Raw genomic sequence first — 17,589 nt, 5'->3', positions numbered from 1 at the left:
TATTTTTTATATTTTTATAGTACTGCGTATTAAACACAGGGTCTCATGCCAGCTAGGCAAGTGCATGCTCCACTACAACTCTAGTCTTTTTCTTTCTGTTCTGTTTTATTTTGTTTTGAGACAGCCTTTTAAGTTGCCCAAACTAGCCTTGAACTCATGATCCTCCTGCCTCAACCTCCCAAGTGTCTGGGATTATAAACTCATGCTATCATATCCAACTTCTCTCTCCAATTTTATAATCCCATTAACACTGAAATTAAAGTGATGCAAAGGTGCTCATAAATATCGTTGATTTGTGGTAATGAGCTTTTGCTCTTATTTGTTTTCATCAAGACAAGTTATAACTGTGAGAGTCAAAAACTTGTTAAGACACAGAGAGTATTTTCTGGAGTTAAACTTGTTCAAGTCAATATGGTTATCAGTATACATGGTCTTTGTTTCCCTTCCAATTTTGCTTTCAATAAAGATTATGAGTTCTAGTCTCCCATTCTCTTATGTATTTCCACATAGTGCTTAATAATACATTTTTCATCAATTAGTCAATCTAAACTCTTTAACTCTGGGATTCTTCCCTAGCCTTTATCTCCTTCAACAGAGTGACAGGAAAAACTGCCTGACCTTGAGCAAATCAAGGATAACAAGTTCTCATCTATTGCTCCTGAAAAGAAATTACTAGATGGAAGATCATAGCTCACGAGTAGGGAAATAAGATGGTTAGGACTTATTTTGATTGTTCCCAGCTTGGATCCCAGTCACAACGACAGATGAGGACAACTCACTGTAAAGCCATATCGAGGAATGCTGAAGTACTGAAGCCATGACAGCCAAGGAGCAATGGTCCTGAGATTTACCAACAGACCTGAAAAGAGCTATAAAAAACAAAAATTCACAGAATTGGTCCAAAGATTTTATGAAGAATTCTAGAGCAGTCCATCTTCTAGAACCCTACAACCTTCTAAACATTTCTGCTAAGACCAACACTTTCTTGAAATTCCTTCCATGTGAATACCTCTACAAAGCTTAGGCTATCTGAGGTAATAAAGGAAGGAAAATAAACCTTTACTCTATATTATATATCCCACTTGTTTGAAAGGTCCTTATTTATCAAGACTATGTCCCCAACTTTCTCTGTCACTGATCACAATGGAAGATTAAGAAGCACAGTCTTCTCTCAGTATCCAAGAGGAATTGGTTCTAGGACCCCAAACATGAAACCCCAAATCTGCAAATGATCAAGTCTCTTATGTTTAAAATGCTATATTTAGAGATATTTATAGCTACATGGATGCACACTGAGGCCACATTCTTAAGTAAAATAAATAGGACACACAAGTAAATATTGAAGAGTGCCTCTGGTGTGAGAAATTGAAAGTGTAAATAAGGATCAAAATGTATAATAGATAATGTGAAAAAGGAAGAAAAGTTCTAAAGGGGAAGGGGAACTGGACAGGGTAGGGGAAAGGACAGAAGGGAAAAGAAAAAATATGAGAAAAGGAAAAAACGGAAACAAAGTCTTTATAAGTAGGGAGGGGTGGAGGGGTTGAAGGGAGGGCAGGGGAGTGGGGAAAAAATAAGAACCAAGATATATCATGTAAAGGTACAAATTTCCAGTGATGAACGTCATCATATTGTATACCTAATGTACCAATAAACTTAATAAAATAAAATGATATATTATTTGCATGTAATCCATGCACAGCCTTTAAATACACATATTTTTATGTTTAAAGTCACCTCAATATTGCTTATAATGTAACACAATGTAAGTGTTTTATAAATAATTATGCTATATTCTTTAGGGGAAATAAAAAGAAAAAAGTCTGTACAGACATAATGTTTGTCATATATTTTTCTCCATGGCTGGCTTAATCCTTAGATGCAGAACTCATGGATATGATGGGCAAACTATACTAATTATTCTAATTACACTGCTGCCATCTGTTCCCCCTAATAAATGGAGCAATCTAGGAACAGACCACAACAGTCCTCAGCACCACATTCCTCTCTCTACTTCCATACAATAAAGGTAGCTGCCTATAAGGTTTTGCACTCTGTATTCATGACTTTAGGATTAATATGGGGTTCAGAATGAAAACTTACAAGTCACAGCCTAGAACTGATAAAGAGTATAATGTGGTAAAGCACAGCAAAAATTGTGGTTAAGACTCTAAAGCTATGAACAAGCACTACTGCAATGGAGATGCCAGGAAGGACTGTTCAAGATGAACAAGAGGCAGCCATGAAGTTCACATAAAACTTGTCCCAAGTGGGATGAGGTATATTGGTACACTCAAAACTGTGGCAATGCTCTTGGTGTGTCTACATATACTGAGACTTGGCCTAACCAAGTATTTAGCATATGAATAAAAGTAGTTTTATGACTGGTTTTATAAGTTATACATAGAAACCTTTAAGTGGCTCACAGCCCAGAGGAAGGAGCTTCTGGGCCACCATTCCATCTCTCCAAGCCCAGAGGAAGGGGCTTCCGGGCCACTTTCTCACTGCTCCCAGCACAGAGGAGGCCAACAGCACCCTCCCCCCACCTTCGAAATGAGAAGACATGTAAACAAGTCTCAAAACCAGACTTTGAGATCACCCATAGCAACCCCAAAGGGAAAGGAGGTGGAACACTCTGATACTCAACCACCTGGACTCCCTGAACTGGCAACAAAAGAGGATGTGGAAAAAATGAAATCAGAAATACTTTCTCAGATAACAGCAGAGATTGTGCCCATAGTGCAAGACATGATTAATAAATCTAGAGAGGACAAAGACAAAAAAATAGAGGAGGTGAGGAACATGATGGAATCTCAACATAGGAAACAAATGGAATCCATAAAACAGACACAAATAGATATCCAGGAGATTAAAAACTCCATTCAAAGTCTAGCCAGCAGAATGAGCCAATGTGAGGACAGAATTTCAGATATACAGGATAAGATTGCCATTAGTGACCAGGAAAAGAAAAATTGCTTTAAAATTGTAAGGAACCATGAGAAATAAATCCAGCAGCAGCTAGACGATGCAAAGAAGAAAAACATAAGACTGACAGGAGTCAACAGAGAAACAGGAGAGAGTGCAGATGACATTAAAAAAAATGTTCACAGAAGTAATGGCAGAAAACTTCCCAAGCAGGGGAAAAGAACTTGACATGCAGATAAGTGAGGCATATAGGACTCCAAATAGCCTTGTTCAAAAAAAATCTACACATAGGCATATAATTGTTAAGATTCGGGAAATCCAACAGAAGAACAAAGTTCTACAAGCAGTTAGAGAAAAGAAACAAGTCACATACAAAGGAAAGCCCATCAGAATCACAGCAGACTTCTCAACGCAAACTCTGAAGGCAAGAAGAGCTTGGAGTGATGTATTTCAAGACCTAAAGGAAAACAGCATTCAGCTCACACTGATGTACCCTGCAAAACTATCTTTCAAAATTGATGGAGAAATAAGATACTTTCATGACAAAGAGCACCTTGGGAATTCATGAATACCAAACCACTTAGGAACGTCATGAATACCAAACCAGCATTCCAAAAAAATTTAGACAATATCCTAGGAACAGACAATGAGGATCACAACCCCAGAAGCACAGTAGAATGAATCCATCGGCCACGACAAATTAAATGTAAAGGGGGAGAATCCAACAAAAAGAAAAAGTCATGGCAATGATAAGTCAATACCTATCAGTTATAACCATCAATGTTAATGGTGTCAATTCACCAATCAAAAGAAATAGACTGGCACAATGAGTCAAGAAGCAAAATCCAACAATATACTGCATACAAGAAACACACTTAATTCAAAAGGAAACTCATAGACTGAAAGTTAAAGGGTGGAAAACAATACTGCATGCAACAGGAACCCGAAAAAAAGCAGGAGTAGCTATCCTCTTGGCAGATCAAGTAGATTTCAAACCAACACTGATTAAGAGAGATGAAGAAGGACACTATATCCTTGTAAAGGGAAGAATCCAAGAGGAAGAGATGACAATCATAAATATCTATGCACCAAACACTAGTGCACCCAACTATATAAAACAAATACTAATGGATATGAAAAGTCATATATGCACTAATACAATAGTAGTGGGGGACCTCAATACCTCACTGTCACAAATAGATAGATCAACTAGACAAAAAATAATGAAATACTAGAACTCAATCGATCTCTTGAACAAATAAACCTAACAGATGTTTACAGAGTGTTCCACCCTACAAAATCAGAATACACATTCTTTTCAGCGGTACACAAGTCGTTCTCCAAAACAGACCATATACACACTCATAGAACATGTTTAAGTAAGTGCAAAGGAAATGAAGTTGTCTTCTGTACATTATCAGCTTTAGTGTGATAAAATTGGAGATCAACAGCAAAAGAAACTGCAAAAATTTCATAAACACATGGAAATTGAACAACACACTTTTGAATAACCAGTGGGTCACAGATGAAATTAAGAAATCAGACAGTTCCTTCAATTAAATGACAATGACAATACAACATATCAGAATCTATGGGACACAATGAAAGCAGTCTTATGAGGGAAATTCATAGCAGTGAATACAAATATTAGGAAAACAGAGCGAGCCCAATTAAACAACCTGATGCTGAACATCAAGCTTCTAGAAAAAGAAGAGCAGGACAAGCCCAAATCTCATACAAGGGAGGAAATTATAAAGATCAGGGCAGAAATCAATTCAATGGAGACTAGGAAAACAATACAAAAAATTAATAAAGCCAAGAGTTGGTTCTTCAAAAGAATAAACAAAATTGACGAACCCTTAGCCAACCTTATCAGAAAAAGGAAAGTAATGGCCCAAATCCATCCAATTAGGAATGAAAAGGGTGAAATTACAACAGAGCCAGCAGAAATCCAGAGGATCATCAATACCTACTTCCAGAATCTATACGCCAATAAGATGGACAACACAGAAGAAACAGGCAGATTCCTAGATAAGTATGAATTGCCAAAGTTGAACGAAGAAGGCCTAAAAATTCTAAACAACCCAATATCAATCACTGAAATTGAAAACCTAATTAAAACCTTACCAACTAAGAAAACCCCAGGTCCTGATGGCTTAACTGCTGAATTCTACAAGACATTTAGAGAGGAACTACTACCACTACTGTTTAAACTCTTCAATGAAATTGAAAGGGAAGCAATACTCCCAAATTCATTCCTGGAAGCAAGCATCACCTTGATCCCCAAAGCAGAGAAAGACCCAACCGAAAAAGAAAACCATAGGCCAATCTCACTAATGTACATAGATGCAAAAATCCTTAATAAGATACGGGCAAATAGAATACAGGAGATCTTTAAGAAGATCATACACCCTGATCAAGTGGGATTCATCCCAGGGATGCAGGGATGGTTCAATATATGAAAATCAATCAATGTAACACACTATATCATTAGAGCCAAGGACAAAAACCATATGATTATCTCAAAAGATGCAGAAAAGCATTTGACAAAATCCAACATGCATTTATGATAAAAACCCCACAAATAATTGGAATAGATGTTCTCTACCTCAATCTGGTAAAAGCTGTCTATGAAAAACCACCAGCCAATATCATACTAAATGGTCAAAAACTGAAATCCTTCACACTAAAATCAGGAACAAGATAAGGATGTCCACTATCACTACTCCTGTTCAATATAGTTTTGGAAACATTAGCCACGGCAATTAGACACGAAAAAGAAATAAAAATAGGAAATGAAGTTAAATTGTCATTATTTGCAGATGACATGATACTCTATATAGAAGACCCCAAGATCTCCACCAAAAGTCTTCTAGACTTAGTAACCAAATTCAGTATTGTAGCTGGATACAAGGTGAACACACAAAAATCAATAGCTTTCCTCTACATGAACAATAGACTCACTGAGACAGAAATAGGGCAAACAATTTCTTTTACAACAGCATCCAAAAAACTGAAATACCTAGGAATCAACCTAATGAAAGTAACCAAAGACCTCTTCTCTGAAAACTATAGCACTCTGAAAAGAGACTGAAGATGACATCAGAAAACGGAAAGACATCCCCTGCTCCTGGGTAGGAAGGATCAATATAGTGAAAATGGCCATACTTCCAAAACTGCTATATAGATTCAATGCAATCCCAATTGAAATCCCAGCAGCATACTTCATGGGCCTTGAGAAAACAATCCAAAAATTCATTTGGAAGAAGAAGAGACCTAGAATAGAAAAAGCAATTCTAGGTAACGGTGACATGGCAAGGGGTATCGCAACCCCCAACTTGAAACTATACTACACAGCTACTGTGGTTAAAACAGCACAGTACTGGCAAAAAAATAGACCTGAGGACCAGTGGAACAGATTAGAAGATGAAGAAACAATGCCAGACACACTCAGCCATCTCATCTTCGATAAAGGAGCCAAACACCCTCACTTGAGAAAAGATAGCCTGTTTAATAAATGGTGCTGGAAAAACTGGGCTTCAACTTGCCAAAGATTAAAACTAGACCTATGTCTCTCACCATGCACTAAACTAAAATCAAAATGGACTAAGCATCTAAATATTAAAATACAAACCCTGAATCGCCTGGAACAGAGGTTAGGTAGAACTCTTTTTTTTTTTTTTTTTGGTACCGGGGATCGAACTTGGGTCCTTGCGCTTGCGAGGCAGGCTGCAGAAGGACTCAGCTAAATCCCCAGCCCAAATATTTACTATAATTCTTTTTATTCTTTTTCTTTTTTGGGGGGGTACCAGAGATCGAACTCGGAACCTTGTGCTTGCAAGGCAGGTGACAGAATCACTAAGCTAAATCCCCAGTCTTTTAGAACTCTTGAAGACATTGGTGTAGGAAAAGATTTTATGAACAAAACCTCAGTTGCCCGTGAACTAGCACAAACAATCAACAAGTGGGATCTCTTCTTATTAAAAAGCTTCTGCACAGCAAAAGAAACAACCAAAAGTGTGAAGAGACAACCAACAATGTGGCAAAAAATCTTCACCTACTGTTCCTCAAACAAAGGTCTACTATCTTGAATATATAAAGAACTTTAAAAAATTAGACCTCCCAAATTTAAAGACCCAATCCAAAAATGGGCATCTGAAATGAACAGACATTTCTCAGACAAAGAAGTAGAAATAGCAAATAAACATATGAAAAAGTGTTCAACATCACTGGTCATTGGAGAGATGCAAATGAAAACAACACTGAGATTCCACCTCACCCCAGAAAGAATGGCTCCCATCATGAAATCAACCAATAACAAATCCTCGTGGGGCTGTGGGGAAAGAGGAACACTGCTCCACTGCTGGTGGGTGTGTAGACTGGTGCAACCATTGTGGAAATCAGTATGGAGATACCTCAAAGAACTAGGACTGGAAGTCCTATTTGACCCAGCTATTCCCCTGCTGGGTATCTTCCCCAAAGAATTAAAAGAATCATACCACAGTGATATATGCATACCCATGTTCATAACAGCACAGTTTGTAATAGGTAAAAGTTGAAAATAGCCCAAGTGCTCATCAACTGGAGACTGGATAAAGAAAATGTGGGTTTTTTAATAAAATGGAGTACTATTCAGCCATAAAGAATGAGAAATTAGAGATATTTATAGCTAAATGGATGCACATTGAGGCGATACTCTTAAGTGAAATAAATAGGACACACATGTGTAAATACTGAATAGTTTCTCTAGTGTGAGAAACTGAAAGTGTAAAGAAGGACTAAAAGGTATAATAGATAATGTGAAATAGGAAGAAAAGGGGCAAAGGGGAAGGGGAAGTGGGAGGGGTAGGGGAAAGGAAAGAAGGAAATGGAATTAATATGAGAAAATGAAAAAATGGAAACAAAGTCTTTGCAAATAGGGAGGGATGGAGGGGTTGAAGGGAGGGCAGGGGAAGGGCGAAAAATAAGAACCAAGAGAGATTATGTAAAGGTCCACATTTCCAATGATGAATGTCATTATATTGTCTACCTAAATTGTACCAATAAAATAAAATTTTTAAAAAAGGAAAGAAACCTTTAAGTAATAATCAAAGCATGAAATAAATTAAAACAATTGCATTTATTGAAAACCATTTTCTTCACTGGATGACAGTACAGAAAGTACAAAGAAAAGTCAGCACTTTCTCAGTGATATCTACATTGGTAGTTCCCAAATTCAGACAGAAGAATTAAACTTTAGGGAGGGTTTGTGCAAATTATGGAACACTTAAAGATCTGTGGTTAACAGGTTCCATTCATTTGATGATTCGTCTACATTGAGTACAAAATTCAGGTGCATGTAACATTAGGACTAAGTAATCATGAACCAAAAAGATAAACATAAATATATTCATATAAGAGATTCTTAGGCACACAGAAAGGAGATGAACTAGTACTACGGACTTCAGAATTTTCCAGTATTTTTAAAACACTAAGACAGCCTCCACACACTGTTACACTTCTCACAGAGTTTGTCTTTCATCCTGGAGAGGAGTGAATCCAACCATGCTATCTCTGCTTTGGTTAAAAAACTAGCAGTTCTCCACTGCCAGGATGAAAGGCAGGCAAATCACCTGGCATTTTTATAAAGGAATTGGCCAATCGTAATTCTGGTTCTAATTTGTCAAGATTTCATAAAATGTCACCAGAATGCATCTAAAAGTTCATTAATAAGGATAAGTTAACAAAGCTATAGAAATTACATTAAGACATGAACAAAAATGTCTGGATAAGGGCAAGGAGGAAAGCTGGTACATTCTCTAATATATACTATACTTAAGGCCATGGCCTCCTGCAAGCATCACAGACCCATATACAGAATGCTTAAAGCAGGCTTCACAGGACAGGTGAATGTTCAGGAAGAAACAAGGAAAAGAATTTAGTCTCAGAGAAGCACACTTCATACTCACCATCATAAACACAAAAGAGATGGTCATGAGAAGGGTTGCTACGGAGGCCACACTCTGACCTGCTGCTATGGCCAGTGCCATGGAACTGGCTGTATAAGCCACCAGCAGAAGGGTAAACATCATGATAAAGAAAGCCTCTGCCACTGGTTTCAATCCTACGAAGAAAGGAAAGGGTCAGTGCAGCTGCCCAGGTCCCCATATATTTGGGTCACTCACTATCCAACTGCCCTGGGTCACCAATTTCATATTTTCCTTCCATATAACCACATGAAGTTATCATACAGTTTTCTTTCTTGCACTTACTGCAAAAGCATTTCTCCATATAACACCTGTCCTCCTGTCTGTATAATTACAAACAATTTCTGAGTTTCTGAGATGGAGAGCTCTAGGCAGCCCAATGGGCCACAATTCTACAGCCTTCTCTTCTAAAGAAAATGGATCAACAGCCATTCATTTACCAGACATCTCCACAGCACTCAGTGCGTGCTGTGACTGCACTACTGAGGAAACTGGGGTCAGGATTCCACTGCTACTGCTACAGATCACAGACTCTGAAGATTTGGGAATAGGTACAAGGATCAAGACTCTGGGGGTCTAGATTCCATGTCTAATTCTTTATGAATGTGTCTTGTTTGTACAATGGATGGTAAAACTCAAATAGTGGCCTTATCTACAGCACATTGTCAAAAATAGATATTCTAGGGCCCGGATTTAGCTCAGTGGTTCTGCCGCCTGCCTCACAAGTGCAAGGTCCCGAGTTCAATCCCCGATACCAAAAGGAAAATAAAAAGATATTCTAATGTTTGTGTATCAGTAAAATATACGGAAATCCTGATGCAATGAGCCTGGAATGAAGACTGAACATAATACACAAGTTAATGTGTCTATATCTATCAAACAGGTAAATAAGTAAACCCAATTCTACCATATGTCTTTTAGGAATAGGTAGGAGGGAGTATATGTGCATATATTAACCTTTTTATCTATCTATATATCTCCATATTTCTACAGAGATATAAATAAAAATATAGATAGAGAGAGTGGCTTCACCTCATAACCAAGACTAAAGACATATCCTTTCTGTCTTGTTACTTACCTAACATGAAGTACAGAATACAAGTAAATATAACACTTGGCAACAACCTCATTGGTAATAAATCAGATAATAATTTTCCAAAGAAGTAAGATGCCACTCTGTAGTATCCACTGATATACTCATGTCTACAGAAGAGAAACACACATCACATATCACAGATTAGTTTAAAAAGGCAGAGATCAGAAGATAAGATGCATGCTGTACAGACTTCTGCTGCCAGCCAGGACCTAATATGCCGGTTTCCAAGTCCTTCAGGCTGCCCATCCCCCCACCTTTCACCCTCTTGGGTGCCAGCCCCTCTGGATAACCAGCTCCAGGAAGCTCTCACTGTAAATCTCTCTCCCTGCAGAATTCCCTCCTGTGTCTGTCCACTGTGGTCCAGAGCCCTCTTCCCAGGGCACAGAGTATGAATCTCCTTACTTTCCTCAGAGACTGCTTCTCCTGACTCAGGCTTTCTCTAAAGGACAATGTTTCAGGGACTAATTTCTCACTAGTTATGGAAGGTTTTCTTCTCCTCACTTCTGATTGTTAAGAAGATGATGTTTTTTTACAAGCCCCACAATGCAGCTTCAGATCAGTGCCCTCTTTATTTCTTCTATTCTTATATTAGAAAGAAGGAAGAAAAAGAGGGAGGGAAGGAGGAACGGAGGGGGGTGATGGAGGAAGGAGATGGAGAAAGGGGAAGAGGGAGGGTCAGGAGGAGGGAGGGAGGGAGAGGAGGCATAAGAAAAAGAAAAAGGGAGAAAGATCTCCTTCTTTCAGTGATCACACCTCTGAGCATACAGCCCTGTCACTGTCAAATCCTAATCTTCTTCCTAACATTACTCTCTCATAATTCTAATCTATTCCATCAGTATGTTCATTCTTTCCCTCTCTGATGATTCCTTTCTTTGGCATGTAAATATAGGCAAAACTCTTCCATCCTTAAAAAACATAAGAAACAACCTGGCCTGCTATTTTACTGTGAAGCTGCCTCTGGCTCTTTCCATTCCTCCACTCACCTAGGGCAACTCTTAGTCATATTCTTTATTAGCTTGACCTCCCACCTCCAATTTGCTGAACTCATCTTTAAACTTATATCCCTCAAACTTGTCTTGTAAGTGTCATCATGATCTATCATTTGTTAAAAATTTAAAATATAGTTTTAAGCCCCTTATTGTTGCTTTCTCAGCAGCACTGGGATTTTGCTCACCATACCCTCCTATTGAAACCCTTTTCTCTTAATAGCAAGCCTCCTATTCTATTGATTTTTCACCCAGTCCCTGATTAATTTTTTTCTACTACTGTAATATTATTATTAATCTTCATACATACCTCAATAACTCATGTTACACATCCAAAATACATATATGTAAATATAAATATAAATATATATATATGTAATATATATGAAACAAAGAAATGAAAGAAAAATACTAATAATCCCTAGGATGGCATCTTTGACCCATCAGCCCCTAATGCCCTTCCCAGAACAAGAACCAACTCACATGAAGAGCTTCTTCTCCACTACAAAGAGCTCCACAGCTGATACGCTGGTGAAACACTGGTTGGTTGTCAAGAAGAACAGCACCCCAGCTCTGCCAGGACAGAATGGGAACAAAAGCACCACAGTCAATGAAATACTTAGGTCAGTCTTCTACCCAGATAACTCTTTCCATGAATGATATAATAGTCAACAGAATTAAGATTTTAAAAATGTAAAGTTATTCTGGCTAAAACAGGGAGGGAGAAAAGTATGGCCCCCTCAGGCCTCTCCCCTATCTCTCTGTCTCCATAGTGGGACCCCCCTGAGTGCATATTACAGCACATTTTGAAATTCAGACTTAGGTTGTTGTGCATCAAACTATGTTCCCCTAAAATTCATATGCTGAGTTGGGCATGGTGGTGCATGCCTGTAATTCCAGCTCTAGGGAGGTTGAGGCAGGAGGACGACTGCAAATTCAAGGCCAGCCAGGGCTACATAAGTTCAAGACCAGCATGTGCTACATAGCAGGACCCTGTCTCAAAAAGAAAAAAAAGGAAACACTTCCTAAAAATCATATATTGAAGCCTAAACTCCCAGCATGATGTTACTTGGAGATGGGGTGTTTGGGAAGTAATAAGGTAGATGAGGTCAAGAGAGTGGAGCCCCCAATTTAGGATAGTGCCTTACAGGAGGGAGAAATACCAGATACTCTCTGCCAGGAGAGGGCACAGAGTGAACAAGGTCATCTGAGTCAGACTGAGGTCCTCACAGGAACCTGGCTACAGTACTGAAGGACAATAACTTCTATGATTTAAGCCACGCAGCCTAAGGTATTTTGCCCAAGTTCATACATCGGTCACAAAGACACCATCACATTTCACTTAACAAAAATGCCAGGTATCATTCCTAAACTCTGTACCGAGAAACAGCAAGCTAAATTAAGTCTAAAAACATTCAATTACCCTCATTGGTTTTAAAACTGAGAAAAGAAATAAGGAAGACATGTAGAAGGAAAATAAAAGACAGAGGAGGGAATCCTCACTAGGTATCTCCTTACAGATTTCTACTACACTCCCATCAGTAAAGCCTTGATAATTGTCCCTCACATAGGACAATCCACATGGTTTCTGAAGAGCTCTAAAAAGAAAAAAAGGTAAGGCTTAATTATAAAGACTAAATTAATCTGTCCATCCATATGAAAACTAAGACTTATGGGTTATTTCTCAATAAAATAATTGAGATTTATAAAGCAAAGTACTCAGTTAATCTATACTTTGATGGAAATATGAACTTTATGAAAGCATAGAACAGGGACAACTCCCTTCATAACCAAACAATTTAATTCACATGGCAGATGTTAATTAGAATTGATGATGTAGTGCATTATTTAAATGACACCAAAACAAAAGAATGTTTCTTAAAAATGTAAACCTAAGTGAACAACCCCAAGTATCCACAGATATTCAATAATTCTTGTTTAATACCTAAAAACTGAATAAGTAAGGGTACAGGCTGTTTTAAATGTAAATATTTATACAATAAGTAAAATGAAGAGAAAACAATCAGGCCTAGGAGAGAAGCAGCTATGAAATTTACCATATGAAAATAAATTTACTGTCAACATAAAGCTAATTTCAGAAACATGGGACATTTTTTGTCTTACGCCTAATATACAGTAATGTTCATAATGATTCTGAACAAATGAACGGTGAAACTCTTCCTAAATCACAAGATGATTTATTTTATATTAAATGGGTTTTATTATGAAAGAATATAATATATTCTAATTTTTTCAAGGTAGTAACCTACATCATCATATCTACTTGTTAACCTGATTTTTAAAAAACTTTTAAATTATATGACTGTAATTTACATGGTTGTAATTTATAGTTGTATAATTGTAGGATGTAAAGAGATACTATGATTCATGAGTACAATGTGAAATAAATCAGGCCAATTCAAGTGATAACCATTACCTCAAATATTACCTCAACATTTTATAGTGAGAACATGTGAAATTTACATTCAATAATTTAGAAATATAGTATACATTATTTATTATCATCTCCAAAGCATAGAATGTATATCAAAGAAAAAAACTTACACTTCCTATCTGATACTTTGTACCCTTTGACTATCATTATTCTCTACTCAGTCTCTAGAAATCACTATTTACTTTTTACTTCTAAGACTGCAAATGTTTTACATTTAATGTTTAAGTGAGAACATGTGGCATCTATCTTTCTGTGCCTGGCTAATTTTACTCAATGTATGCTTTCCAGTTCTATCCATGTTGTCGGTTTTTCATTTTTATGGCTCAATAGTATTCCACTGTGTATACAACACCATATTTTCTTTATACATTCACCTACTGATGAACAATTAGACTGATTTCATATCTCGGCTATGAACAATGCTGCAGATATCAACAAACTGATTTCAAATATTTTTAAAAATACCCAGAAGAGGGATTACTAGATCCAAACTTTTAAAAATATATATATATATATCACTAATTTGTTTAGCTACCCGGGTGATAAAGCTGCTAAGTCAAAGGAGCTCATGCTCTACACATGATTCAAATCCATTTTCTCAGTTACTACTACTTACTTTACCCTGAAATTAAAAAAAAAATCAAAATGCATAAAGGAAATTAGCTTGCAAGCAATGGGAAAAAACAGATAAACTGGTCATCAAAATTAAAAATGTTTGTATATCTACAGAGTGAAAAGACAACCCACAGAATTATATAAACTATTTGCAAATCATATATCTGATAAGGGATTAATATTCAAGAGAATGTGGAGAAACAGGCACCCTTGTGTGCTACGGGTAAGAATATAAAATGGTACAGAGACTGTATGTAGACAGTAGAGTAGTTCCTCAAAAACTAACATAATTACTGTATGATCTAGCAATTTTACTTCTGGTGATATATCCCACAGAACTGAAAGCAGAGATTCAAACAAATTTCTAGACTCACAACAACATAAATTCACAATAGCCAAAAGCTGGGAGAAATACACTATAATACAAATGAACCATGAAGATCTTATGCTAAGGGCAATAGGTCAGTTAATCAAGGACATTAACTAATGAATCCACATATATGTGGTCCCTACAGCAGTCAAATTTAGGGACATAAAGTAGAATAGTGGTTTGTAGGAAGTGAGAGAGGTGGACATGGGAGATGACTCTTTAATGTAATTACTCTTTAATTTTATGGCAATTTGATTTAGGAAGACAAAAAAATCCTGGAGTTAGATGGTAGCACTGTACAACAATGTGAATATACACAATGCCATAAAACTATACATTTAAAAATGGTTAAAAGGGTAAGTTTTATGTCCTAAACAATTAATCAATACACATATATAAGTATGTGCATATGTGAAAAAGAAAATTAACTCTTCTATTCAGTTTTTTTTGTATTAAATTGTTTTATTGGTACATTGTAGGTATACAACACAATTATATTTCTCATTGGAAATTGTACCTTTATATAATGCACCTTGGTTCTTATTTTTTCCCCATTCCTAGCCCTCCCTTCACACCCTCCACCCTTCCCTATTTACAAAGACTTTATTTCCATTTTTTCCACTTCTCATCATTTTTTCCTTTCCCTTCTTTCCTTTCCCCTGCCCCTCCCACTACCCCTACCCCTTTGGACTTTTTCTTCCTATTTTACACTTTCGATTATTCATTCTAATCATTTGTACATTTTAGGTATACAATATAATGACATTCATCATTGGAAATTTACACCTTTACATAGTCTCTCTTGGTTCTTATTTTTCACTCTTGCCCCAGCCCTCCATTCAACCCCTCCAGTCCTCCCTATTTACAAAGATTTTCTTCCTATTTTTCCATTTTCTCATATTAATACCATTCCCTTCTATCCTTTCCCCTAGCCCTCCCACTTCTTTCTACTTTGCCCATTTTCTTCCTATTTCACATTACCTATTATATATTTAGTCCTTATTTACACTTTCAGTTTCTCACACCAGAGAAACTATTCGGTATTTACACATGTGTGTCCTATTTATTTCACTTAAGAGTACTGCCTCAATGTGTATCCACTTAGCTATAAATGTCTCTAATTTCTCATTTTTTATGGCTGAGTTGTACTCCATTTTATAGAAAAACCACATTTTCTTTATCCAGTATCCAGTTGATGGGCATTTGGGCTGTTTCCAAGTTTTAGCTAATACAAACTGCGCTGCTATAAACATGGGTGCACACATATCACTGTGGTATGATTCTTTTAATTCTTTGGGGAAGATCCCCAGAAGTGGAATAGCTGGGTCAAATGGGACTTCCAGTCCTAGTTCTTTGAGGTATCTCCATACTGATTTCCACAGTGGTTGCACCAGTCTACACTCCCACCAGCAGTGGAGCAGGGTTCCTCTTTCCCCACAGCCCCACCAGCATTTGTGATTGATTGATTTCATGATAGCAGCCATTCTTTCTGGAGTGAAGTGGAATCTCAGCGTTGTTTTCATTTGCCTCTCTCGAATGACCAGTGATGTTGAACATTTTTTCATGTATTGATTTGCTATTTCTACTTCTTTGTCTCAGAAATGTCTGTTCATTTCAGATGCCCATTTTTGGATTGGGTCTTTAAATTTGGGAGGTCTGATCTTTTTAAGTTCTTTATAGATTCAAGATAGTAGACCTTTGTCTGAGGAAGAGCAGGTGAAGATTTTTTTCCACATTGTGGGTTGTCTCTTCACACTGCTGGCGGTTTCTCTTGCTGTGCAGGAGCTTTTTAATAAGAAGAGATCCCACTTGTTGATTGTTTGTGCTAGTTCATGGGCAACTGAGGCTTTGTTCATAAAATCTTTTCCTACACCGATGTCTTCAAGGGTTCTACCTAACATCTGTTCCAACTGGTTCAGAGTTTCTATTTTAATATTTAGATCTTTAATCCATTTTGATTTTAGTTTACTGCATGGTGAGAGATATAGGTCTAGTTTTAATCTTTGGCAAGTTGAAGCCCAATTTTTCCAGCACCATTTATGAAAGAGGCTATCTTTCCTCCAGTGAGGGTGTTTGGCTCCTTTGTCGAAGATGAGATGGCTGAGTGTGTCTGGCGTTGTTTCTGCACCTTCTAATCTGTTCCCCTGGTCCTCAAGTCTGTTTCTTTGCCAGTACCATGCTGTTTTTATCACAGTAGCTTTGTAGTATAGTTGGAGGTGGGGATTGTGATACCCCCTGCCATGTCACTGTTACCTAGAATTGCTTTTGCTATTCTGGGTCTCTTCTTGTTCTAAATGAATTTTTGGATTGTTTTCTCGAGGTCTATGAAGTATGCTGTTGGGATCTCAATTGGAATTGCATTAAATCTATATAGCAGTTTTGGAAGTATGGCCATTTTCACTCTATTAATCCTCCCTACCCAGGAGCAGGGGATGTCTGTCCATTTTCTGATATCATCTTCAATCTCTCTTTTCAGAGTGCCATAGTTTTCAGAGAAGAGATCTTTGATTTCTTTCATCAGGATGATTCCTAGGTATTTCAGTTTTTTGGATGCTATTGTGAAAGGAATTATTTGCCCTATTTCTCTCTCAGTGAGTCTGTCATTGGTGTAGAGGAAAGCTATTGATTTTTGTGTGTTGACCTTGTAACCAGCTACTTGACTGAATTTGCTTATTAAGTCTAGAAGACTTTTGGTGGAGTTCTTGGGGTCTTCTATATAGAGTATCATGTCACCTGCAAATAATGACAATTTGACTTCTTCATTACCTATCTTTATTCCTTTTCTTTCTTTCTCTTGTCTAATTGCAAAGCTAATGTTTCCAGAACTATACTGAACAAGAATGGTGACAGTGGACATCCTTGTCTTGTTCCTGATTTTAGTGTGAAGGATTTCAGTTTTTGACCATTTAGTATGATATTGGCTGTTGTTTTTTCATAGATGCCTTCTATCAGTTTGAGGTAGAGACCATCTATTCCAATTTTTTGTAGGATTTTTATCATAAATGCATGTTGGATTTTGTCAAATGCTTTTTCTGCATCTATGGAGATAATCATATGGTTTTTGTCCTTGGCTCTATTGATATAGTGTATTACATTAATTGATTTTCATATACTGAACCATCCCTGCATTGCTGGGATGAATCCCACTTGATCAGGGTGTATGATCTTCTTGATGATTT

General features: G+C 37.2%; 1 protein-coding gene across 8 annotated transcripts in view; it reads right to left on the bottom strand.

Annotated features, from left to right (window-relative positions):
• LOC101723225 (broad substrate specificity ATP-binding cassette transporter ABCG2) overlaps positions 1-17,589 on the bottom strand; it is a 183,189-nt gene that overhangs the window by 25,637 nt on the left and 139,963 nt on the right. For all 8 annotated transcript variants that reach the window (XR_015452879.1, XR_015452878.1, XR_015452880.1 and 5 more), the window contains exons 11-14: positions 11,454-11,543; positions 9,967-10,091; positions 8,871-9,025; positions 780-869 (exon numbers count right to left, since the gene is read on the bottom strand). Coding sequence is in view for 5 of the 8 variants with exons in the window: in XM_021261057.2 (XP_021116716.1) it covers positions 780-869; positions 8,871-9,025; positions 9,967-10,091; positions 11,454-11,543 (460 nt within the window). In the remaining 3 variants the exon portion in view is untranslated. The remainder of the gene's footprint in view (positions 1-779; positions 870-8,870; positions 9,026-9,966; positions 10,092-11,453; positions 11,544-17,589) is intronic.

Source organism: Heterocephalus glaber, unplaced genomic scaffold, assembly GCF_053883595.1.
Source record: "Heterocephalus glaber isolate CG9 unplaced genomic scaffold, H.glaber_assembly_v1.0 deba00001454, whole genome shotgun sequence".
In the NCBI taxonomy this organism is placed as follows: Eukaryota; Metazoa; Chordata; class Mammalia; order Rodentia; family Bathyergidae; genus Heterocephalus; species Heterocephalus glaber.
This window is presented reverse-complemented; position numbering and strand designations above follow the sequence as displayed.